The sequence below is a fragment of the Acromyrmex echinatior genome, chromosome 15 (genome assembly GCF_024713525.1).
Source record: "Acromyrmex echinatior isolate Ae372 chromosome 15, ASM2471352v2, whole genome shotgun sequence".
NCBI classification, from domain to species: Eukaryota; Metazoa; Arthropoda; class Insecta; order Hymenoptera; family Formicidae; genus Acromyrmex; species Acromyrmex echinatior.
The window spans coordinates 5,998,757-6,026,308 of record NC_141866.1 but is presented as its reverse complement, the minus strand read 5'-3'; the positions used below and the strand labels follow the sequence as shown (position 1 = coordinate 6,026,308).

Genomic DNA, 27,552 nt, shown 5'->3' with positions numbered 1-27,552 from the left:
AATCGCATGTTTTAATTGCGGTTTCATAATCGTGTAATTATTTGTTTTGAAACCGATACGCATAGCGGAAAGTCTATTATCGCATCTACAATACTTCTCGCGCTAATAAATTGAATTGAAAGAATGAAGTTATATATTTTGTACTTTACGCTGTGAAAGCAATTTAACGGTAATTATGTGCAATAGTGCAGTACTACTATAATATGATCTTACAGTATAAATATAGAAGATAGAATGTATCCCATGATGTTACATGGTAACGTCAGAAGACAAGTAAGTGGTGTCATCTGCGTAGGCATTATTCATATTTTTTTTAGTCGTGTAAATAAATGTTATTAATTTGGCAAAGTAAATATTTTATAATTGGATATGCTCGTCTATCTATTGTAAACAAAAAGATAGCTGAAAAGTCGTTTATCCGAAGACACTTTCAGGCAGCGTTTTTTTTTTTTGCCGACGTTTCCGGCGTGCTCGTGATACCATGACGTCGTGCACACCAGGAAACACAGTATGCATGGGTTGTGCAACAGCAAGAGGAATTGCGATTCACTTTCTTCGGTAACGCAATGGCGCGCTTCGCACTAGGACGTTAAATGAGCCGTTAACCACGTGGTCCTCTTTCCATACCTGTTGCCTTCTCGCATCATTCAACGTCAAAAATACAGTCGGAAGTGCTTTACCCTTGCCTGCTCGTTGCATTGTTATGAGTGAACTACTTCATTTGAATTTATTGATCAGACGAAGTAAATAATAGTATGAAAATATATAAATAAGTTATCACTGGATAGCGTGACGATCTGTAATCAGCTGCAACACAGTTTTGCGTGTACTCATTTTTTTATATAGAAAAATATTTTTTTACGTAGAAATTTTTTATGTAGAAAAATATGCTTATTTGTAAAAATAGAATGATTTAATATAAGGATTGCTTTAATTAGTAAATATGATTTAAATTTTCCGTGTATAAAAGTTTTTTATAAGGAATCTCTCGAATACTAATTGAAACAATTATAAATCGAAATAATCCTACTTTTGGTTTTAGTGTTTAATAATATTAAGTGCAGATTTTTGCAAATATGTTATTTCAATTTTTATAAATCGCGCATCTATACGGCTTATCAGATTTGAAATTTATTAATTAAAATTCGTGAATATAACAATAAATGTGAAAGCAAAAGTAACGAAGGTCCGGATTTCGAATTACACGAAGAATTTGGTCAAGGCTACATACAATTCTCCGCTACCTTGTTCTGTATTATATTGATTCGCTTTTGCTCGGCATTTATTTTATTGCATGCATCTTTTATTATACAATTTTATGATACAAGGATACATTAAAGAATGGGAATCCTTATCGCTAAGATATAAATCATAAAATCAGTGCAGCTTTGTTGAAACACGTCTTATGATCTGAAAGATTAAGATAAAGAGATTGAAGTTTGTACGTCGTTTACGTTGTTTTATGAAGCAGCCCTCCTCGTCCTTAACCGTGTAAATGAGATTAAAACAAGTCTAAAAACTTTGATTGAACGCAGGATGAAAAAATAATTCATGCACGATAATATCAGAAAGAAAAAAAATAGGAAAAAATAAAAATTGACGTAACAGTTCACGTGTTACTTCGATCGCGGAATAAAGCCAACTCATTATTCGCGTGAGTCATTCGTCGCGGTTACCAGACCTCATCGACACAGAAAGCCTGGCGAATTCGTTCAGTATAGCGCGAACAGTGCGATCGGAGAGTACGTCAGTCGACGAGCAGGGTCGAGTTTACAAGCTATTTGTAGGAGTTCATACAAACTGAAAAAATCGTCGTTATTATCGATTTGCAACACGTAAGAAAAACTCTATTTAATGCAGCTATAATTGATCGGTTTTAATCATAAGATACAAAATTGTCTCAAATATAGACACTAAATAAATAATATTTTAAGAAAGATAAGAGAGAGAATTTTAAGAAGAAAATATGAAGACATTTTTTAAAATAAAATTTAGATGTGTAAGAAATAAAGAAAATATATAATATATAATATAAATAATATGTCGCCAGCAGAAAAAAATTTATCGATTAGATCGTTCGAATGCATTTTTATTCGTTTTATAAAAATAAGTTTCGTTTACATTTTGAGTTTTTAAAATATAACATTTAGTCGGAAAATAAATTTAACGATAAGAACGAATAAGCAAACATAAACGAGCAATTTCTTTATAGCACTAGAGACATGCAGTATAACGAGGAGGAAGGCACCGTTCGTATGTATCTACGCGGTCGGCCAGTCATTCTTTACGTTCCCACATCCATGATGGAATCCTACGACCTTCACAAAGTTAGCACGCCGCCGCAGAGCAAATTGAAGCTTGACTGGGTCTACGGTTACCGCGGCCGCGATTGCCGTAGCAATTTACACCTGCTGCCAACCGGCGAAATCGTATATTTCGTCGCGGCAGTCGTTGTTCTGTATAACATGGAAGAACATAGCCAGAGACATTACCTAGGTCATACAGACGACGTCAAATGGTAAGAAAATGGGAAAAAAAATGTGATATTTTTATGAAGAAAAATATCGCAGCAATTAAATGTCTAATGAGTAATTATTTAATCGTTAATAATTTAATGAATGTATTGAACTCATTGATGCAAATATATTATATATCATATATATAATAATTAAATATATATTATATATTATATATTATATTATATATTATATATAAATCCTTGATATTTCATATCTTTTATATTCTTGATAAGTCTATTTAATACAGAATTTTAATACAATAAAGTTTTAATATTTAAAAAAAAGACAGAAATAAATTTATTTAATTTCTTCATAAAATAAAAGAAAGTTAGGACAATTATAAAATATTCTTTGATCATTTTTATATATTATAATAAATTATGGAAAATTATATTAGATAATATAATCAATTAATGTAATCTCAATAGATAATATCAATTAATAATATCAATTAATTTATTAAATAATTAATTTAATATTTTTTTCATACAGCATAGCTATTCATCCAAACAAATTGGTTGTCGCAACAGGACAGGTGTGCGGAACGGATCGACGGGATGCCATGGTAAAATTACAAAAATACAAAAATATATAAAATAAAAAAAATAAAACGTCATTCTAACTATACAATCAAATGTAACAAATAAATTACGAAATATTATTTTGGTATCTTGGATTTCAGCCGCACATTAGAATATGGAACTCCGTAAGCTTGACGACTCTTAGCGTAATCGGAAATGGTGAATTTGATGGATCGATTTGCTGCTTGTCATTCTCCAAGGCCGACGGCGGAAATTATTTGTGCGCCATCGACGAGACTTCCGATCACAATATATCGATCTGGGATTGGCAAAAGAGCGATCGTGGCACCAAAGTAACCGAAACGAAGGTATGCGGCGATAATCTAACAAATGCGTATATAATGACGTAAATTAAAATATATTGCAACATATATCTATAATGTTGTAAATGATTCGCGTATATGCCGGCCGGAAGCAGGCCATTTAACGGCCGATGACTGCCGATTGCAGTGTTCTGTCGACACGGTGGTTTGCGCCGAGTGGCATCCGCTGGAACGTAACCAGATCGTCTCTTGCGGAAAAGGACACGTGTCTTTTTGGTCCCTGGACAACGGCGGCATGCTGTATAAACGTATGGGCATCTTCGAGAGCAGGGATAAACCCAGGTATGTTACCTGTGTCGCTTTCAATCAAAACGGCGACGTCCTCACTGGCGACAGCAATGGCAACATCATCGTTTGGGCTCGAGGTAGTCTCTTTAGCAATAATTTTGATGCCTTGTAATAATCTTTGTTAAATTTTTACAAGAAAAACATTATCTCTGCCTCACGCCATTAATTAAAAAATTGATTATAATGATTAAATTAATTAACTTTTGAAATAAAAAAAAGTATTATTTGTCTCTTTTTATTTTCAGGTACTAACACAATCTCAAGGCTAGTAAGGAATCTCCATGAAGGATCGATTTTTTCTATATGTGTTCTAAAAAATGGCAACATTATCACGGGGGGCGGGAAAGACGGCAAGATTTTGTATTTTGATGCCTCTTTGAATCTGACGGGAGAAGAAGCCCAGGCAAGTCAGGGAAACTTAAATTTTAATGCAAAATTTATTTGCTTAGTTTTTTTCAATTTAATATATTTTTCGATATTGAAAGAAATTTCGATATTAAATGAAATTTGTTCGGTAGATCGAGGATCATTTTGGCGGAATTCGAACGCTCTCAGAAGGAAGAGGGACTCAGTTATTAATTGGCACAACAAGAAACTGCATTCTTGTCGGCGAGAATGATATGGGTTTTAATCCTGCAATGCTGGGTCACGCTGAAGAAGTTTGGGGACTTGCGGCCCATCCGACTTTACCTCAATTTGCCACCGCGGGACATGACAGATTGTTGCAGATGTGGGACAGTTTGAGTCATACCGTTGTGTGGAGCAAAGACATTGGGGTATAGTATTTATTTATCTAATAGCACACTGCTCTTGTTATCTTGCTAAAAAGGCAAATACATTTTAAGAAATATAAAGATTTTAAAACATAAATTTTAATTAATTAAATAAATTGTAGAAATTAAGAAGGTAATTAAGATGAACGATGTGTTTCTGATTTTTATTACCTTTGAGAAAAATGTACGGAAGCAATATTTAATTTACATTATTGATTTCCATTTCTAGATATTAAAGAAATATTTAAAGATATAACATTGATTGATAAAATAAAACACACACGATTTAATCAATTAAAATAAATAATATCTTTTCTATATATAAAATAAAATGTAAAATAAAAAATAACAAAAATTTATCGACTTTTATGTATTGTTTAGGAGCAAGCACAAAGTATCACTTTTTCACCGGATGGTAATATCATAGTCGTCGGCTGTGTGTCCGGGAAATGGTTGGCAATTGATAGCGAGACGCGAGAATTGTACACACACCATAGCGATGGTTCCGAACCTATTCAGGTATGTTTACGTAATGCTAACTTATGCTTTATTATAGCTTTAAAATCAAATTTTATAAAACTAATTTAATTTAGTATGATTCGATCATATTTGGTAAAATAATTAAATCTATGTAACGTAAGACAATATAGAAGTTTACATTGAAAAATTGTTTTTGCACCTTACTTTTCATACTTTATTATATCGTGCTCATGATTTTTAGGTCGTTCAATTTTCGCCCGATGGTTCCTTACTTGCTCTCGGCTCCAGAGATAATTATATTTATATTTATCAAGTGAACGAGGACGCGACCAAGTATAGTCGAGTTGGACGATGTATGGTAAGTTGTTATATACACTATATTATCTTATTACAACATCATTAAAATTATAACTTTTATGTTTGTGTGTGTGTGTGTTGTGTGTGTCTGAATTATATTTTTATAAACTTAACGCTATATATATCTTATAAATATATTTTTCACGCTCATGATATCATGTCACAAACTTTGTTATTATGTTATAAATTATTATATTTGATTAAAATTCTTTTATATAAATTTTTATTTTAAAATTGTAAATTTATATTATTGTAATATATTTGATATTACTTCTTTATATATTACTGTAAATAGCAAACAAATTTAAGTGTGTATAATTTTTACTTCTATAATGTACATATGTATATAATTAATAATTAATAATTAATCACGAATAGCATTCATTAATAATTCAATGATTTAAAGTCATACTTATATTCACACTTCACTTTTATCGATAATTGCGCGTATTTATAATTACACATATTGTAGTATTTTAGAAATAAATGTGCACATCTATATCAAAGTGAAATATTAGTACGGATCTAAATCTTGTGATAAAAATAATTGCTTTACCAACAATAAAAAAATATGATATTTATTATTTATTAACCTTTTATTATTTATTTCGCTTTCAACTTTTTAAAAAAGATCTAAGCCATTTTCTTTTATATTATATTGTGTATAATATTATATATTATATAATTATTAAAAAGTAATTATTTAGATAATTCATTTGAAATAACTGAGAAGTGTAAATAATTGTAAATAATTTAAAAAATTATTTGTAAATATGTATAATTTAAATAGTTTCATCAAATAATACAAGTATAACAAAATATGTTTTATTAGTAATATCTCTAAATATTTTTAAACTTAACCATACTCAATACAATTCTTTTCCATTTCTAGCCAAAGCGGATTCGAAGGCACGGAGTAAGACTTGTGTTTAGGACACTCGGAAACGTAAAAGGAACGTCGTGTTGCGCACGAGAAAAAAAGAGAAATTATTTAAAATATTTAACTTTTCATATAATTAAAAACGCAACGCGACGTACCTTGCTTTATTCTCATCATAGAATACCATTATAATTATGTAGCTAAATTTCTAACTTCTTAGCACCCGCACGCATAATTAAACATTGCTTGCAAAGTACTGTAATTACAATGTAATAGATAATAGAATTGTCTTGTTAATTTGTATTATACACTGATTTAATATGACACACTCATTAAATTTAATATTTTATAGCTAACGACAAGAACGCAAGATCTGCAACAGCTTATTGTTAATAATACTTATTGATAATAAGTGTACGTATTGTGTGAACATATAAACTTTTCTTTATTTCAGGGACATTCCAGTTTTATAACTCATTTGGATTGGTCCGTGGATGGTCAATATTTGCGCAGCAACAGTGGAGATTACGAGTTGCTTTATTGTGAGTAAAATTATCCTTAATAATCGACTTAAGAATAAACTAAGATATAACTTGCAACGAAGAAGAAGAAAAAGGAAAAATAACAATCTGTTACTGGAAAGGATCAAGAAAGGATGTCCGTGACATGTCAAACATTGTCATTAGTATGTTGCTATTGAATACTAAAGCAAACGGAAAATACCGGTCCTAAAGACTGTAAAAATATGACATAAACCTTGAGGTTGTGTCTTCTTTATTCTTTCAATTCTTTGTATTCCTTTCACTCTCAAGAACCAGTTGAATATTAATACACGTTTGGCAATATTTTCTAAGGATCTCTAAAATGTTTTGTGTCTAAGAATTGACCGAGTCGAGAATGTATAATTTATAACGATATTTATTTTCTCGGGGATATAAGAACTAGTAGTTTCTTTAATGAATTCTTTTCTCGGAATTTTTTACTTGGATTTCACACTTTAATTGCGGAACTAACAAATTTTTTTCGCCAGGAAGACGAAATTTATTTTTCTATGCTAATTTATTATGTTATTAAAGGATTGCATCTCACAAAGAGAAATTCTAAGTTTTTAATCTTTGTATTCGTACTCTGTCCCCTGTGAATTTTCGTCATCTGGGAAATTTAAATTTTCGAAGAGAATTCAATATTTTTAATCTTTTCTATGTTTCCTCTCTATGTTATAAATCTTGGAAAGGACTTATTCTTCCCATGTTCCCTTTAGCATTAAAAAAAAAACAAATTGCTTTTTTAGATTACACTAAAATCTCATCAGCAAAGTAATTATTTGACATATGCGTTCTGCTCGTTTTTCTTGCGTCTTAGGGACTTCAAATTGCATAAATAAAAGGAAAAAATCGTGAAGTTTATAAGATACAACATCATATTATACAAAATATAATATTATATATATGACATGTAAGACACATATGACTTTCTCTAATTTTCAGGGAATCCTGGTGTGTGCCGCCAAATTCCACAATCTTCGATGTTGAGAAATGTTGATTGGGCAACTCATACCTGCGTGATATCTTTCGAGACAATAGGCATTTGGCCGGAGGGCGCTGATGGAACTGACGTGAATAACTGCACGCGAAGTGGTGATGGCAAGCTTTTAGCTACCGGTGATGATTTTGGAAAAGTCAAATTATTCTCTCATCCGGCATGTCAACCGAAGGTAATTTAAACTATTTTAAATTATTTTATATTATTTTATATTGTACTGAACTTTTAAATTTTATGAAAATTGTCAGCGGATGTTGCATATTAAGGAGTATATTAAAATCTCTCACAATTTTTTTCAGTCACTATACCATTCCTATGGCGGTCATTCGAGTCACGTAACAAACGTCTCATTCTTACAAGATGATTCTCGATTGGTATCGACTGGTGGTGCCGATACCAGTGTTCTTCAGTGGATAGTAAATTAAACGAGTCATTTTTAAGCGAGTGATTTTTAAAAGTGCACTTCAAGTTTGAATTAAGAAGATAAAAGAGTGTCAGTATCACGTCGTTTAAAAAATAAAGATAATGCACGATTTACTTAATTACGACTAAGCATTAATGGCTTCTACTGAAAGAATTGACGACGGAATCATTCTAACATCTCAAGTTCCCGATATCAAAACATGATTTGCCGCAAGATGTATTTAATTATGATGAACATTATGAATGTTCTTAGCGGATTCCACTTGTTTAAGAGTGGAAAATCAAACTGACGCCTCGATTTCTCAACAATACGTTTATCATCAGGCGCAAGATATTCATACTCGAATATATACTCTCGTAAAGCAACTCAATGCACCGTGTGTGCGAATATGTTTCCTTCTCGTATCAGTATATGTGATAGCACCGATGTAATCTTTTCTTACCATTGTGTCCAATATGCACAATATTAATGGAGAAGCGCTTGTAAGCGATCTATACGAACAAGTGATTGACATAATTACTCTGAGAATAACTTTCGACAATATATTTCTTGTTAACTACATTTATGTTAACATTATTAATCCAAGAAATGAATATTTTATACGGCGCCTTTCTGTAATACATCTGTTTGTTTATTTTCTAATTTTTGCAAATGTATTCCAGTATTTTTGTAAATCTTTTTTTTTTTTAATGAATAGGCGATTAATAATAATCGCGAAAATCATCAATTAAATTGAAAAGAATTTAATTTAGTTTTTTTTTAGTTGATTCAAACATACATAAAAAGCTCTACGAGTGATGTTTATATATTCCCGAATAATATGAATGTACTTTTTTATTTTTGTGAAAATATTGTAATGCATGTTGCGCATACACAGTATATTGTGCATTAATTAACAAACATAGATTTCGCAAAAAAAAGACTGTTATATAATCAAACAAATGGGAAGCAAAATAATTACTCTCTGATATATTATATATTATATTTTCTAATGTGTGTACCCAGATAGCACAGAATATTTATGATAAATATTTATGACAAATACTTATTAATATTTATTTTTTGAAATATTACATAGATATTTCATACATATTTTGTATAAAGCTCTATTCAAAATATTATTAAAATCTAGATTAAATATTTTATCTAATATTTATAATAAATATAAATAAATATTTCTAATAAGTATTTTTTACTTGGATTATAATGTCTCATTAAGTATTCACATTTGTTATAATATTTACAATAAATATTTCATAATGTTTATAATAAATGTTTATAATCTGTGTAATCTAAGGCCACACAAATATTTATAAAATATTTAAAATAAATCTTACAAATATTTATAAATATTGTGTGCTATTTGGGTATAAATATTACACTACATAGGTGAATTTTGTTCAAATAAAATTAAATATTTGATATCTTTTCAAGATAAAGAGAGCTTCTATTTTACTTCATTTATTAAGCAAGCATAATATATTTTATATATTATGCTATTTCAAGGAGAAATTAAATTACATTTATTTATTTAAAACATTTGGACGTATTGATACATAAATGAACAATATGTATTGTACATGCATACGGATAGATACGTTCTGAATACGATAACACAATATCGCGAGAGATTTAAGGACGAATCTCGAGCGGAGAAGCTTCGCACACTTTTGCGAAGAAAAAACTTATCGAAAACTCGTCGTGGACGAAAAACTAAGATTTTTCACGGTCAGAAGCATGAAAATGGAAAAGGCTAAAAGGAAAAGCCTCTAAGTTTGTGAAGAGCTCGATACAGAGTCGGATTGCGTGAAAAAAAGCGAACTCACAGTGCCGTAATATGCCGTCCAATAAATGAAAAGTACGTAGCATAATTCGCAATTTGACGAGTGTGCTTTCGACACGACGGATTTTTTCACGACGAAGAAACAATTAAGATGAGAGAAACGGACGCTGAAAGAAATACTTTTCGAATATGTACGCCTATGGTGAATGTATATATGAGAGAACTGGGATCACATAGCGTCCCTTCGACGCGTTTCATATACATATATGCCTTCTGTCCTTTACCTCTCTTTTGGCATGAAGTATTTTACCAAAGTCTAACAGAACAAGGATAATCACTTTATTTTCACTCATCGTCAAAACGTGTAAGATATATCTATATATTTTATTTATGTCACGGTAACGTGTATGCGTATATATCATATGTATGTACTTTCTATAGATAATAAATCATCTTTAAAATAACATCACGCAATGATGATTCGCGAATTCATTGTATAGAGCTATAGTATTTTTTAATGTACAATAGTATGACAAGAATTAGTAAAATGTCAAAAAAATTTTTTTAAATTAATTTAGGAAATTGTTTGCAATATTAAAAAATTTAACGATAAACTCGAGAAATAAGTTGCAGCAAATTGGCATTAACTACATTAGTATCAAGTTTACATTGTAAAGGTTGCAGACATACGATGACAGACTGATAGCAGAAGTCAAACAGATCTGTTATTTTGTAATCGTTTCAATGGCTATCGCTTTACATTACTTTTGCTTATATTTAAATGCTGGAAATAATTTCGTGATCTTATTGTATTATCTTGCAAAGTTTTCATAAGAAAACTATTTAATTTTTCTGTTATTTTTTTAATAATTAGGTACTCTTTCTCTTCATCATTTTTTTGTTACAAGAAGATGACAAGATACAAAAGTCATTAAAATTACAAAATGCATCAAATTTTGGTTTTACCAATACAGACAATGCCATAAGCCGAATGATATGAAGAATTGCACACGGCGGAAACGATAGTAAGAATCTTGTGCCACTAAACGAAAGTGCTATAAAGACAATTTTATCATTTCATCAATATTCCTATGAAACCAATATTATTAAACGATGCTTCCTCAATTTCCCATTATGTAATCTTAATCATCTAATATTAAAAATAAAATAATTTATAATATTAAATTATAACTGTTATATATTAAAGATATAGATTTTTGTTTATATTTCAATGGAATTACATCATATGAATTTTTATTTATATACATATATATAGAATTATATTTTTTCCATTAAAGAAATATAAAACAAAAACTGGCATCTAATTGTTGCTCTTTTTCCATAACGCTAATCAATCATTTCAATTCATATCATAAACAGCTGTCACCGTATGTTTTGACCATTCATATATTGAACAGTTTTTGTGTTAAAAATTAACAGCTCATTAATTTTAACTTAAGAATTAAGATTCATTAATTAAATTTTAAATTAAATTTGAAACAATTTTTTTAATTTACATATTTTAGAAGTTAAATCTTAAAAACATTAACTTTGTATTAGGTGTTGGAATTAATTCGTAGCGTTTTACAAGTGATGAGAAGTACTTTCATTAATGTATTTTTTAATGCTCATGTGAAATAAATAACATTCTTTCATTAAAAAACGCTACGAATTAATTCCAACACCTAATAAATATAAAATCTATAGATTAAAATATTACTAAACTTTCAGAATTAAATAAATCGAAATGATTTGATTACAAATTTTATAGAAACAATAATAATCAACCTTTTAAATAAAAATATTGTTCCATTAATAAAATTTTTAATTAAGTTAAAACAAAATATTTAAAAGACACATTTAGAATTTCAATTTTTATATTATTATCGACATTCCGTTTATATAATTAAAATTATTAGTTTGCTCATAAGCGAGTAATTTAATGTTTTATCGATGATATCTCTTTATCAATATAGAAAAATTCTTTATAAATGTTCGACTATTTTTATGACAACACATTTGGAAAGACAGCGCCTCGATTTAAATTGAAAGTGGTGAAAGTACAGACGTTTAATATTAATTAAAGGTCATAAGCAGGATCGAAAGAAACACGACAAAAATGTCAAGGTTGCGTAGGAATGAAAGCGTATCCTAGTTCACGAAGAGAATTTTCCAATTCGATCGCGTCACATTTGAAAAGCCATCTCAATCGAGTTCTTTTCGCATCGAGCACCTCTTTCCGACTGGGTTTACATCTTGAACATGTGACATCCTTCTGTGAACAATGTTGAATTTTTGAGACGCATACAGTATCAATAACCACTTTCGCTTCGCTCGCTTTCTTTGGCCTACAATCGAAGATTGATAATACTATTAAAGTTACAATATCTTATTATTATTTTTGTAGATATTTAAAATAAATAAGTCAGTCATATACTTCATAGAAGAATAATGGAAACATTAAATATATAATTTAAACAAAAATGCAATTAAATTAAAGTTAACGTGTCTGCAGGTTGAGAAAAGAAATCGTGAAAAAAGTGCAATTATGATTTCTCGTGTTTAAACAGATGTCAAGTTAATAAATATTAATTCGCCAAATTCTTTCAGTTCGTTATGTGCATCATTTGTCCTCTATATTTCATAAATATTCGAATAAGCGGAGCTAAATATAAATATGATAAAAATATTAAATATCTTTATTTACAATCGCTGTAAAAATTATGTGCCACCAGGAAAACGAGATAACCTCGGGACAGCGCGGCAAGACCAAGATCGTAAAATTTACGTTCGCGTGAAAGAGAAACTTACAATATTGTCGGTGTAACGATCGGTGCTCGGGACCGCTCGCAGGAGGCGTTGGCCGACATTTCTTTTCACATGATTACGAAAATAAATTTCTAACAGTGACACGAGAGAGTTTGAAAAAGCTTGGGAGAATCAGAGGGGGTTTACTTCGATACGTTTCTCGACAAGGTCCCCGAAGTCACTTTCGAAAATAACTTCGTTTACGAGAAGCGGCAGGATCGAATTCGTTCGCTTTATAAATAATCTCGCTTTGTTGGACGACGTGTGCGTTGCCGACAGCCATGAATGAACGTAAACTCGCGAGCTGTTCTCTTCGTTCGTTGGAGTGCCGTGCGTTGTCATTGCCGTTCACTTTGCTCAACGACGGGTGCCCGATAAATTACACGTTAATTAATCCTTCAGGTGAGAAATGTGTAAAAAGTGCACGTACACAAAAATTCTTAATCGAAACAATTTTCCTAAACGTAAGTTATTTAAAATCATTTTTTTATAATAACCATCTAATTATATAAATTTATATTTTATTTTTAGATATTCAGTTTTAATTTGTCACCAATAATAATTCAAGCAATCATAAACAGAAAATGTAAAAATGTTCATAAATCACTAGTTGCTAAAATATTCGTTAAATATTATTAAAACTGTTTATTATGCATTCAACGTGTCTCGAAAACAACTTTTACATAGCGTTTATTGTGTAATATTATTTTCGGTTGAATAGTTATCAGTCTGACGTAATAATTATATTGAATGCAGTCTGGGAATGAATGGGCAACGAGATGAAATTCGGATTCGTTATACCAATAAAGATCATTTATTTTCTGATCGAGGCAAACGAGATTGCATTCTAAAAAATAACTACGACGTCGCTATACTTCTCAGATTTAATTCAAGCCGATCGAAGCGGTCTGTCGAACAGTTTTGAAACAACACATTGCCGTCTCGCCGAGCAGTTAACTTCTGGATCCGCTTGGCCACTTGGTCGTTCGAGTCATCGATCATGCTTAATTGCATCCATCGTCCGCATCGCCGATATCACCCTGTCATGCGCTAATACATTATGCACGTCTAGCGATCGAGATCCAAATAACGTAGCAAAAAGAAAGATAAAGAGAGAGAGAGAGAGAAAGAGAGAGAGAGAGAGAAAAGGGAGAGGAAGAGGGAGGATAAATGTTCAAGAAAAATTCAAGTCATTTATCGATGGCGGCTGTTCCAATTTAGAGAAGTGAAATTAATCAATGTATTGCGAAAGAAATGCAATGAAAAAGTCCCACCAAAACTGACGTCATGATGCTCCGATTTAAATGTACATGATACAAATGTTTCACATTCACAATAATTCATGTTCAGAGCTTATTATTGCGCAGCGATTCTTTTGCTTCATATCGCGTAACGTTTTACAAGTAGGATTCGCAATTATATAAGCAAACGCATTGTGTTTCTTATTATCTTCGAATAGAAAAAATTGACTATGTGAATTTTAACCAACTGATTGGAAATTCCGATAATAAATGTAGCGATTTTTAGATCGCTACACTAAAAAACATAGTCATTTCATTAAAATATTTATAAAAATGTTATTTAATAATTTGCAAAATGAAGTTGCCTCGCAAAGTTTTCTCACAAAAAAATTGTTAAATTTTTCTATTATCTTAATTATTGTAATAATTATAATTACTTTTTTTGTTATAAGCAGATTATATAATTAATGTGATTTAAGAATCATTGGAGTTATAAATTATTTTGAGATTTTAATTTTATCGTACAGAGAAACTCAAAAAAGGACATGTTTAAATTCATATTAGTATGATATAATGTTTCGCTTTCCTCAATTCATTTACTGAGATTTGGAAGAAGGTAGTTAATAGCACACATTGAGCGATAAAAACAGTTTCTCATGCGAGTTGTGTTCAGCCAGTCGGAAGGAAAAGTAACTGTTTCCCACGAAACGAAGGGTCGATTACATCGAATCCGCTCGAGCTTTAAAGCAATTCTCGTTCTCGCCTCGTATATACGTGTTTACTCACTATCACGCGTGCCAGCGCATGTACATACACATTTACAATGAATCTTAAGGGTTTATTCATAGTAAGAAATCTCTTCATTAACTGTCTCCTTAATTTGTTCATATATCCTATCGTCTTCGAATATAAAAGTATAGATAATAATAAAAATAAATATAAACGCGAATTTATTTTCTCAAGAATTTCACATTTAATCTTAATTATCATTAATTTTAAATAGACAGAAAATTGGATAAAGATCAATTTAATAGAAAAAAAGATCAATTTAAAAAGATTACGCGAGTGTCGTAATATATGTAGTTTACGTTCTCTAAAAATAGAAGAATTACAATTAAACGTTAATAAAATTATTTCGATATCTTCAATAATAATTTTCTTCTATTTGATCTAAATTCTCTTCATCTTCAAGGCTTAATTTTTTTTTTATTATTATTAAAAATTCATTCTTCTTTTCTGGCATTTCTGTATTATTCTCGAATTTGTCAGAGCGGATTTCGCTTAAGGAGTCGAGCAATCTACTCAGGGAAAGTGCTGTCCTACTTGTGTACCCACCACCATCGTACAGACTGATACAGCATCGCACTCACTATCGTCGCACTACAGTGCGCTGCCATTGCTAATGTGGGTAGTACTACTCCACACAGCGAGACTGATAGTTGCAACGTCATGAGCGAACGCACCTATGCGAAGCACTCGCTCGGGACGCCTTTATGTAATCGAGCGTGTAACGTGGCGCGAGCGTGTCGCAAGATTTCATGAATGAATCACACGACTCCATACCTCGAAACCGATCGACGATAGCGAAAAAGGAATTACGTATCTTGTCTTGACAAATTCGCGAAAATAACAGAGCATAAAAGTAAATGTACCAATAAATGACTCAATGCCAAAATTCGCCAGAAGTAAATTAACGTCGATTACTGCACATGATTGTCTAAAATAATGCAATTTTACTTCTTTGAAATTGTATCGTATTTTTAATTTCTTTTGTTCTAAAGAAAGCCTCCACGGAGAAAAATGTTGGAGTAATTTTTACCTTACAAGACTAGTAAAAATATTCTAGATATTTTTGCTGAACTCATAACAAATTTTACTTGTCTGCAAAAAATATATCAGAGTAAAAATTATAATTATAATAAATTAAATTCAAACAACAGTAAGATAAATGATACTATTTTCAAGACTGTAAGCACAAATAACTCTCAAGATTTTACACAGTTGTATTTTTCACCGAGCAGTAAAGCAAATTTTGTCAACGTTAAAGTAAAAAATACTCAATAAATTATATTTATAATGTATGATAATTTATTATTAGATTTATTTTACGAAATGTAAAAAGTATGTTACAGTATGATTACGATGGTCGTTCATTTATCAGAAAAGTGAAGTAAATTTTATGTAAGTGGACCTGCCAGTTTCATAAAATTTATTAGAAATCTAGCCCATATTTAACATTTTTCTCCGTGTCGAATCCTCTTATCTCTTCTTATAACTTTTGCCAATTATATATATATATTGCTTTCTATATTATGTATATTTACCTTACATTATTTACAGTTCATGTAAACAACTGAATGTTAACGCATAATGTTAACGAATAATTAATACGTAAGTGTACTTGTCAAATCTACTTTTTTTTAAACTAAATACTAAAAATCACATGTTAAATGATATAATTTTACTATTGATATCATTAGACGCCTGAAAAATATTGCTATCGATTTTTCGAATTGCAGTATAATTAGATATCACAGCTTTCAAATAATTTGAAATTATTAAACATTCAATTATAGTGTTCATAAACACAGTGTTTAATATCTCTAATTAAAAGCATGTGTGCGATACGCTATTCAAAGATACGTCGAGATCTTTCCCGCAATTTTCTCGTTACGTTTCCTCAGTGCAGCCTTTGTATCGGAACAACACGCGATTATCGCTACTCTAATCGCAGGTCACTATGAGTCATGTAATCAGATATTCGTCCCGCAGTGCAAAATATTTTATGAATTAATGTATGAGTGGGTTTGCGGGTTGTAATGAATGTACATACGTTTTCGCTATGGGCCTTCTCGTTCTGCTCGAGCTTAATTTTAAACCGCAGAACTTGTGAAACATCGCGGAGACACGGTCGCCGCTTTCCCGGGAGTGCGGCGATTAGCTTCTTGCCTTTTATTCCAGGAAGATCTGTACGTGGAATAGAATAAAAAAGATTTTCGGAGGCAGGAAAGCGCAAACAGAGAAATCCCGGTTAATTAGTCGAGAGTCGGACGAGACCGAACATTCGTTAGCTCTCAAGTTAAACATATTCATGTATTCTGAACACCGAATCATGGAATCAATCGTCGCAATTTCCAGAGGCGATAATTATATTTATATTATTTATTAGACTATTTTTTATCAGACTATTTTTAAGATACGCAGCGTTTTTCATCTCAAACGTGCTCATCTTCTCTTTAAAAGCAAAAGATTATCAGAAGATCAAGAAGGCTGTCACTATTCAGAAAAAAATTAAATCGATTTAAAATCAAGAGTTTTTTTAAATCAATATTAAAATTTCTTTTTGATTTATTTGTTGAAATTACTATCTTTTGTAAAATTCCTTTCATTATTTTTATCCGTTTTCTTATATTCTTAGACTTCAATAGCTGACGGAAAAAGTTACGTACATTTAATTGTGAATCTTGACGTCGCCATCTTTTCTGTTACGTAAATCTATATAATTCATTCGTTCGTGCGTAATTATCGATAAATATTAATTAGGCAAAATGATCGATCCAAAATTAATTACAATTAATTTATTACGATACTATCCGATTACTTTTTAATTAATTGAGTTACAAAAAATAGAATGGATCACGATTTTAGTCGGTATAATGTAATCGTTCGTAAACGAACAGATATTAAAGACGTTAATTTCCCATTTGTGTATTTATAAATATTCAGTCTTTAATGTATATCATCAGCTTAACGGTACAGATCTCGCGACGTGTATTGAATACATAAAACGTTAATAAAGCTTTAATATGCTCCTCTTTTTTTCGCTCGTCATAAAGTTATTGCATATTACCGTATGCGCAAGCGGCAACTCGATCGTTTTGCAGCGCGGCATGCATATTTAAAATGTCCCGCGAAATGCAGGACAAAATTGACGCAGCAATTAAGCAGCTCCTTTCTCCGTGATGCAGACGGATTAACTGTATACTGTAAAGCCCGCGATAATTATGGAGTACGGACGGGCGAAACGTAGAGTTTCACGTGCGAAATGTCGAATCGCGTGCGACTCCTGCTACATCTCCATCTTGACACTTTCTTCGTCGCGGTTTATGCAATCGCGGTAGTTTTCGTTCGGGGATTCGGCGGGAATGAGCTGAGTTGTTCTTGCAATCAACGCAATTAGCACGTCTAATTACATGAAGAATGCGTCTATTATATGGCGAAATAGATATTTTGCAGAAAATATTACGGCAATATCGCTTTCTTAAAGAGATAATGAAAACATATCGTGTTTTAGACTTAACCCTGCTTTTCTGTTCTATTTAACCGAAATTGTAATTTATTTTCCTGTATTATATTTTCTTTATTTTCTAATATTATATTTAAAAACTTTTTTCTGAAGATTTAATCTGATGATTTTATCTATTATTAAATAAATTTATTATTAAATATATGTAAGATAGTTTTATGGTAAATATTTTTTATTTTTTGAGAGTTTTTTGATCGTAAATACGGTAAATTTGAACAGGACAAGATTAACGTCATTTATCTCGATGTATTAGAAAACCATAAAAGAGCATTTTTACAATGACAAGAAATTAATAATTTATAATATATACAAGCCAATAAAATTCAAAGTTTTTAAAATAATTAATCAAAATTAAACATATTCGAACTTATACAGTATAGAAACTTACAACAACATTATTACGATGTTTGAAATATTATAAAATACTATAATATGAAATACTATAATATTACTGAAACTGACGTTGCAACATTGTTACAATATTGTTGGAATAATCTGTACTGTATGAGAAAAAATATAGAACAATTTTTGATAATGGATGTTTTATTAAGTAACATTCTATAACAGCGTTTTTTTACACAAATCTTACACAAATAAATTTGTACGATAAACTGAACTTTCTGTTTATCCAAAGTTAATTTTTTAAAATCCATACAAAAAATTATTCTGTGACATCCTTGGACTTTAAAATTAACCCTTTTATTGCTACTACTCAGCGGGGGCGACATTTTTAACTATGCGAAGCGAGGGGAAGCCAACGAGCCAATTAGAGGAAAGCTCCGTGTGTCGCGAGGGTAAATATAAATCTCATGGGATGTACATTGCAACCACCGGAACGGTAGCAGGCAACGCCCTTAAAAGCGGAGCGAAACCGACGACGATGGCGACGGCGCGGCGAGAGAGGTCCTCTTCGAGTGGAAAAGGATGCTACGGCGGGTGGGATGCGGATCGTGGCGGAGGGGAAGCGTAAAGATAAAGAAAAAACGAAGGAGGATACACTCTTGGCTTCAAATCAAGGACCAGACGAACCGGTCTACCCCGTCCGCGAGATGCGTGGTATTTTTTTTTCAGCCTCCTTTTTCCTCCGAGCGTATCCTTCCTTTTTCTCCCTCCCCTCTCACTCCTTCCCCGACCCCATTGGCCCCCTTCGACCCCTCTTTTCATCTCCTGGTTGGATCCTCGCAGGTGTCCAAGGCAAGAGGTGCCCAAAAGTCACGGCTAGGATGGACCAGATTCAAGACCCTCGCGTTTTGTTATCTTAAGGTGGGAGGAGAGGAGAAAGATTGAAAAATCCAGTCTCTCGCTGGACAATTTATCAAAATTTATTCGTTTGATGCGACGTAGCGAAATTCGATTGACACAGAGGAAATGTACGATGTCTCTTACTTTCCAAAATTTCTTGATAAAACCATTTACTTCGCGTTTACTGAATTTCAATATTCGTAATTATAAATACCTTACTGTGAAGTCAAAGCAATACGTATAAAACTAATAAAGAAACTGAACGAGATTATCAATCAATATAATGTTTTTTTTAGAATCTTGCCAATAATATGCGAATCGTCTTTTTGCGAGATATGAAATTTCCAACACTATCATTATTAACATGACATATATTGTACTCACATTCTGCGGATACAATTATACGTTTTACAATAGATTATAATATTCTTCGAAACACAAACAGTCTCTCAGAAAACCTAATTTTCTTTAATAACACCTCCTGTCACGTTGTCCTGTTTCGGTTGAATATTCGCTGCACGCCCACTTAAAAGGACAATTTCCCCGATCGTGAGAGTCTTGTGGCGAAGCTCGCCTTATTTCTTTTGCGAATCGCAACGCACGCTCAGGTGATCGAACTCCGTCAAGGGTCGCGCGAGGATCCTCAAGGAGAAGGAAGAGAGGAACGCCTCTCCCGTGAGCGCTTTTTGCTCCGCGAAGGACCGCCCCTCGCGCAAACTTTTTATCCCTCCCTTATGACTTGGTAATTTAAATTTTCGAAGCCACTTCTTCTCGAGAGGAAGAGAGAAAGCGAGAGAGACTTTTTGCGGTGCATGAGACTCACGCGCGCGTCTTTTACCTCATCGCGCGACATGTTCTCCAGGATCTTTTCACTGTCTTTTCCACTGCGATCGATCAGGATCGCGAGCTAGAATCTACTTTGGAAACCTTCGCCTGAAGGAAATCGTACCACGTTCGAAAGCGTACGAGAGGAATAACTAAAGAGAAGTATCTTCAATTCGAATGCGAGACTGCAGCGCAAAAGACAATTCATCGACAGTCTTTCCTCTCCTGATGTATACAATTTTATTCTATTCGAGCAAATATATACCAGGAAACGAATTTAATTTTAATGATGATTCCTTAAACTATTTAAAATTATTCTTTTCTCTAATGTTAACATAAAAAGAATGATTTTGTTAAAATATTTAAAAATTTAGCTGAATACAAAAGATCTAAAAATAATTTTGTTGGATCATCCAAATAATTACACTCAAGCATTGATGACAATGTTGTAAGAAAGTTTTAACGTTCTAGCAATTAATTTGAGCATCCTACATAATTATTTTGATGATTTAAATAAAATTATTTTCACATCTACAAGTAATTAAATTTTTAGATATTTTAGTATTTAAAATAATTCTTTCGTGAAATTATAGAGATAATTTTAAATGAGATTTTTTTTTTAATCTCAGCTTTACGACAGGTCTGTTCAATTTGAATTTCGGAGCCATTGACGCAAGTCATTGATGCAAAAAATTCAATGTGAGTAAGATTTCAGAAATTGTAGTGTTGATAAGCGTCGCTCGGGCACGTATTAACACTTTACAGTTCCGAAACGTTATTCAGTTTGATTTTTTTTTGCATCAATGGTTTTATATTTTGGCTTTGTGTTTTGGCTTCGAGGTTAAAATTGGAGAGGCTTGTTTTATGGTGTCTAATTAAACAATAAAGTTTTTATGAATTTCGATGAAACTTTCTCAGAATTTTTATTCTATTTGTAAATCTTGGTCAAGCTCTAGATATGATATAATCTATCGCTCACGACCTTTGACAATCAGTCGTGTCATGTAGCTTATTATCAACAATGCGGAAGCAGTTTCCGGCCGGTCGAGGCGTTTCCTTCCGGTTGGAAATATTATTCGAAGAGTCCGCGTCTCTCATCGTTAATAAAATCGCGTGAAACAACGAATAAAATTTTTTTTTAAGCAAGAAAAGGCAGAAAGAGAAAATGTGCAGACACACGACGTGTTATTTACCAACGTTTGTAATCGTGTATTCAGTGTTCGTCGCATTGTAATGCACCTCGCTGATACATACCGATCGCCCGCACGGCGATGGCGTAACGGTGCGCATGCAAACATTTATTGTTACTTTTTAAAGGAAGAACACACGGCAGCATCGAAAACGAGCAACATTTCATGAAAAGTACAAGGTCTCGAGAATAATGCAACCTTGAAACTACGAGGAAGACAAAAGTGAGATCGCTTCTACAGACTGAATTAATTAATCTGTCTTTCGTAAATAACTGTCCAAATAAAATAAAGTCTTCTTATTCCTTTTGCCTTGTAAGACTATTATTTCGAGTTATGTTAATAGGCAGTGGTTATTTCTATAATTTGTGTCAATAATAGACAAACGTGCCTGTCGTGATTACAACTATACTTTGATGCAATTGTTGGACTTTAGCGCGAAGCAATTTTTCTATTACTAAAATAATTGCCGTTTCCGCGAAACGTATTCATGTATAAATACATCTTGCTTTTTTGTAAGTAAAGCTCAATTTCGATAATCTATAGTTCGGATCGGCAAACTCAGAATTTATGTTTATAATTTCAGATAATATGCAGCATAAAAGATTACAAGGAATTAAAATATTATTGGATTATCAAAATTATTACATAGAATACTCAAATTGGTTGCTAGAAAATTTTTACAGCATTGCTCATCATATATATTTGACTTTTCTATAATATATAATTATGTTAATAATTCAACAAAATTACAATACTTTCAGATCTCTATATCTAATTTTAGATATTTCAGCAAAATCGCTTTTTTTTATAGATGAGTATATAAAATATATGTACATGAAAATGATATGTATATCAATGTATGTAACATATAAAATTATAAAAATCATTCTCCATTCTAAAATCTAATGTAATTTGTAAATCATTATCATGGTGGACTTAAATTAGATTTTTCGAAAATGTTTTCATTTCCTTATGAAAAATGTGTTAAATATTTTTCACAATTTATTGATGATTATTTAACTGAAGCAAAGAAGTATTTTTTTAAATCTTTTAAAATGTTTAACCTAAACATAAGCTCATTCATCGCGTTTACGTAAAACAGTTGCACACACGTGTCTGTTTCTCAATGTATATAATAGTGCGCGTGCGATTAAATAACCGACATGGGGCATTTCTGAAGACAAAAATAATGCTCCCGCCATAAAAATCAGTTGTCTTCGCGCTACAGGGAACCTTGACGCGGCTGCACCTGTTGTGTTTAATAGACTTTCACCCAGTTTTCAGGCTGGTGTGTACGAGAAATTGCTACGTGTAATCTAGCATAAACGCAAATTGTCGGGTACGTCGTCGAGTATACGTACTTCGCGATGCCGACCGTGTCTCTCCCGATGTGCGTAACTGCGTAATGCCCGCGTAGCGCTTCGGAGCCGCGTAGACCCGGGTGAAACGCCTCTATCTACTTTGGAGCAATTTGTGCCAATTCAACACGCAGCCTGTATTTACGTTTCATATGTGTCTTTACGATTGTTATCGTTTGTCACCCAGTCCTACATTTCACACCTTTCAAAAACAACAGTAACACGTTCACGCATTTTTTGAAATTACATATTTAACAAAGTCATCGTTGCCCTCTTTTATAAAATAAAAATAATAAACGTTATACAATATGCAACAATTAGAATAATAATAGAACAATTGCGACATTTAATAATAAAAATAATCATGTAAGAAGCAGCAAAAAGTTGATGGAATTTTTCAAAAAAATTTTCACTATGTTATAATTAATATTATTTCATAATTCAATGTAATATGTTGTAAATGTAATAAAGTACTAATATTAATTTGACAAATATATTAATAAATAGGTTAACAATAATTATAAAAAATGATATGATTTCTCTTATTTTTTTGTTATTTAATAATTAATGTAATTATATGTTTCACGCCTTGATGTATTTTATAATCTGCAAGAATTTATTCCATTGTTCTTAATGAATGTTTTTATTACTGTACCATCGTATATGTTTTCATTGTCTGTTTCATTGTCATTTTTTTAAAGATAAGATGACAATTATTTATATAAAGTGCTAGTAAGATATGATTATTCCTTCGTTGCCAGTTGGCTGAGCTGCTAGTCCGTAAATTAACAATTATGTAAGAAGGAGGGGTTTTTGTAATTAACTTTGATATCACGGTAGATAAACAGGTAAATAAAGCGTTGAGATGTGCGCATATCGTAGAAGCGATCTCGATCTAATTAAACGCTTATCGCGACTCGGCGATTGCTCGTGGAAAGTCGATCGCCTACGCGTTCGCGAATTGCGCGCTCAGATTCCTCGCCGCAGGAAACACGCGCGAAAATTCGATACCTACGTTCGCGCAAAATGTAGCCGTACAAATGTAGCCGTGCTGAACGTGCACGCGAAACCGGAAATCGCGTGGACGACGGACTTTTCTACATTTGCAGCGCGCGAGCGAGCGGGCGCTCGTTGAAGCATCGCGGTGTTTAACACGAAAGATCGCGGAGGGGCCTCCGTCTAAAAAGGCCAACAAGAAACGACCCCTGCGGGCCAGGAGAACCCGTTTTACGACTCTTACTTCTTCCCTCGCGGCCCTCAGCACCACCGGACTCCGAGCGGACTCTCCTTCTTTTTATTTTCTTTCTTCTTTCTTTACTCCTCCTCTTTACTCCCTCGGCATCGGCTTTCGTTGCGGCGCGTTTTCGAGGATTCGAGCCGCGGTGAATTCGTGAAATCCTCACGCGATTACTTCGTACGGCTTGATACATTCGTCAGGATGTGTATGCTTATCGCACCCGTAAATCGTACGAACGAATCATCGAAAATTGACGCTCGTATAATGAGAAAACGACACGAGGATCACGTAACCGTAACCGATGAGAAACGTAAGGAAGTCGAGACTAAATAATGTCTTCGGCGTGTTTGTCTTTCTTATATCTCAAGAATGCATATATAACTTTACTTTTTATGTTAACATATTTTTCATATTCTTCGATTTCTTCGGAATCATATTCTTCGAATCGTAATACGACTAGTTTCTTTTATATACTATAACACAAGAGTCTAACGTACTATGTTATATAGTCCGTTATTCATTTTCTCAGATTAATTTCTTATGTCCCGTATTGTACATAATTCACAAAAATTTCGTTGCGGATAAATATTATTACAAAAAATCCTCTAAAACTCTAAATAGAAAAAAACAAAAGATATATAGTATATTATATAATAATTAATGTTAAAATATTATAATATATTAATACGATGTCATTCAAAATATATTGTTGTTTAACGAATAAAATGCTTTACCATATTATAGAATTTATAGAATATCATATATCACCGTAATCAATATAATTTGTGGTGTTATTTTCAGTTTCAGTTTTATGATTACGTTTCAAGTTCGACAATTTGAATCAGCGCATAATTTACAGAACCGAAAAATGTATTTGGATATTTGCGTATAAATATTATTAAGCATCAAAACTCACTTCAAAACTAGAATGTTTAATTCTATGATCAGAATATCATATATAAATACATAAAAGCTTTTGTCAATTCTCTTTCTATTACTTAATCAATAAAAGAAAAGAATTATCATTTTCCTATAAAATATAATACGAGAATAATAATGCACAGCGATTAATAAATACGTTACATATATCTAGCGTTTCGAAAAATATTTTAATTTCCTTCAGTAATATACCGAATATACATATAATACGTATAAAGTCATATAGCATCGCGACAGTACGTGGCAAAACACTCTTATCGGCCTCCGTTAGTACGCAGCAATTTATACCAATTGAGAGGAGCCCGTATGTCAGCAACACGCGACCTGGTCGTCTGGTACTGCGACATTAATGTAACTTAAGGGTAGCCTCGTTATTGGGGCGCGGATGGAGTAGGCAATTTCCGAATCATATTTGAATGGGGTGGCGCCGTCATGCGGGTTGTAATAATAATAGGGAATCGGAAAAAATGAAAGGATCAACATTCTTCATGTGCGACGTGAATCCTGATCGAATTGGTTTCCCAGATTCTCACGAGATTCTCATGATGGTCGCGTGTGCTTCAATTCAATGTGTATATTGTGGCGAGAAGAGTAGATGTCAAGAGTCTACTTCAAATCTAGGAAATCATTGTTAATTTGCTGTATGAATGTACGATGTAGATACTTTTTTTATAATCTATTGGAAATAGAATTATATTTTATAATAGTATATTTTATTTATTTATAATATATATATTAATTGTTTTGTAATATAAAGTAATAAATTTTGTAATTATATAAAACATTTCATATTTTGTAAAAAAATAATTTTAATTTTTTAAATAAAATAGTGTTTCATTGCTTTTAAAACATGTTCAGGAATTTTTGTAACATCATTTCTTATTAATTATCTTCGACTACTACAATTGTCTGTCATAAATTTCCAACAATTTGGCAATAATTATTATTCACCCGTTGAATTGCGGAATAATTATATTTTTTTTCTTCTGCTTATAACAGTAATGAAATATAATTACGATAATAAAAGATTGAATTAATAGATACGATAGATATAAATATGTACAGCAAAATGACAAAGAAACATTTAGAAATTTTCTACTTTAATCTTTAAACGCAATTTTATAAACGTTTTATTTCATTTTCTTTTTATAATTACTAAATATATAATATCCAAATATATAATTACCCAATTTTGCATAATTATCTAATATAATTATCTAATTAAAATAACTATTTATTGAACTTGATTTCGTTTTAGCACGATATATTATCAATATTAAATGAATTTATATTAATTGCATAATATTTTTAACTTCTTATTTTAATGTAAGTTTTATAATAATTAAATTGTTATAAATAATTTCTTTACAATAGAAATTATTTTCTTTATGGAAAATTAATCGCGTTAGAGATTTCGTATCCAAACTTTACAGCTAAATAGATAGATTAACATTTTATTACAAAAATATTTAATTATTAGAGAAAATTAGATTTGCGTGTAATAAAATACATATTATAAATTCATTCTTCATTAATTAATCATATATTGAATATATATATACATACAAGGTCAAAGCGTTATATATGAATTAAAAACTTCCTTCTATTTAACTGGATAATAATGTTATTAGCATTAATTCAATCTTTACTTCGATATAAAAAAATAAAAGATTGAAATATATAATATATAAAAAAAGATATTTTTATTTCTTAGTCAAAGTTATTTTAATAGAACAAGTACAACTTTTTATTTAAAATATTTTTGATTTCGCTATTACTACACACATGCGACTTTTTTATTTCTTAAAAAAATATTCACGCAAATAATATGATTTCTATAAAAGTTAAATTAAAGAAATTTTGATTCTAGCAGTCATTTCTTTAAATTAATATTTGAATTAACTCGATGAAAAATTTGATATTTATTTGCATATGACAAACAATATTAATTTATTTAAATTATGCTGTATTAATATATTCCTAATACTACAAATTTTACTGTTCTTAATGATTGCGCCAAAAATCTCTTAACGCAGCGATCAAATTTGATGTTTTTCAAATAAAAAAATTAAATAAATGAGAAAATGCCAAATACAGTTTAAAGATATTGCCTAATAATATTTCTATGTAAATTTTACATAAATTTTACGTACAGATAATGCCTGATAATATTTCTATGTAAATTTTACATACATTATTCAGTTATATGAACTGTGCGCCGATTGCTGTCAGTCACTGTTTAACATTGTTAGCGGTTATCGCTATAATAATTTGTAGTAATCCAAATGATAGTCTCAAGCTTCACCTTGAAGATAAAACCAAGCAATTAATAGTTGACACAGAATTGTAATTAGACGTTTAGGTCATTAACGTTTAGACGAGCGTCATTATCGATCGGTGATGCATTGACGTTGATCATCCTCACGAAAAGCTGATTCCTCGACGTTTATTGGCTG

General features: G+C 31.5%; 2 protein-coding genes and 1 long non-coding RNA gene across 12 annotated transcripts in view; 2 read left to right on the top strand and 1 right to left on the bottom strand.

The window, feature by feature from the left end:
• LOC105148922 (echinoderm microtubule-associated protein-like 2) overlaps positions 1–10,414 on the top strand; it is a 46,072-nt gene extending 35,658 nt beyond the window's left edge. For 9 of the 10 annotated variants that reach the window (XM_011060978.2, XM_011060973.2, XM_087414135.1 and 6 more), the window contains 12 exons: positions 2,213–2,518; positions 3,012–3,084; positions 3,202–3,408; positions 3,551–3,788; positions 3,957–4,114; positions 4,230–4,487; positions 4,866–5,003; positions 5,206–5,322; positions 6,214–6,237; positions 6,656–6,743; positions 7,689–7,915; positions 8,043–10,414. In XM_011060978.2, the coding sequence (XP_011059280.1) occupies positions 2,213–2,518; positions 3,012–3,084; positions 3,202–3,408; positions 3,551–3,788; positions 3,957–4,114; positions 4,230–4,487; positions 4,866–5,003; positions 5,206–5,322; positions 6,214–6,237; positions 6,656–6,743; positions 7,689–7,915; positions 8,043–8,168 (1,960 nt within the window). In that variant the 3' untranslated portion in view covers positions 8,169–10,414. The remainder of the gene's footprint in view (positions 1–2,212; positions 2,519–3,011; positions 3,085–3,201; positions 3,409–3,550; positions 3,789–3,956; positions 4,115–4,229; positions 4,488–4,865; positions 5,004–5,205; positions 5,323–6,213; positions 6,238–6,655; positions 6,744–7,688; positions 7,916–8,042) is intronic. The other variant, XM_087414132.1, reaches the window with a different exon arrangement.
• Positions 1–27,552, bottom strand: part of LOC105148923 (uncharacterized) — a 256,440-nt gene that overhangs the window by 14,438 nt on the left and 214,450 nt on the right. The window lies entirely within an intron of this gene.
• On the top strand, positions 12,764–27,127 carry LOC147907228 (uncharacterized). Its single transcript, XR_015547632.1, has 2 exons — positions 12,764–13,222; positions 13,290–27,127. It is a non-coding gene; the product is annotated as an uncharacterized LOC147907228 (long non-coding RNA).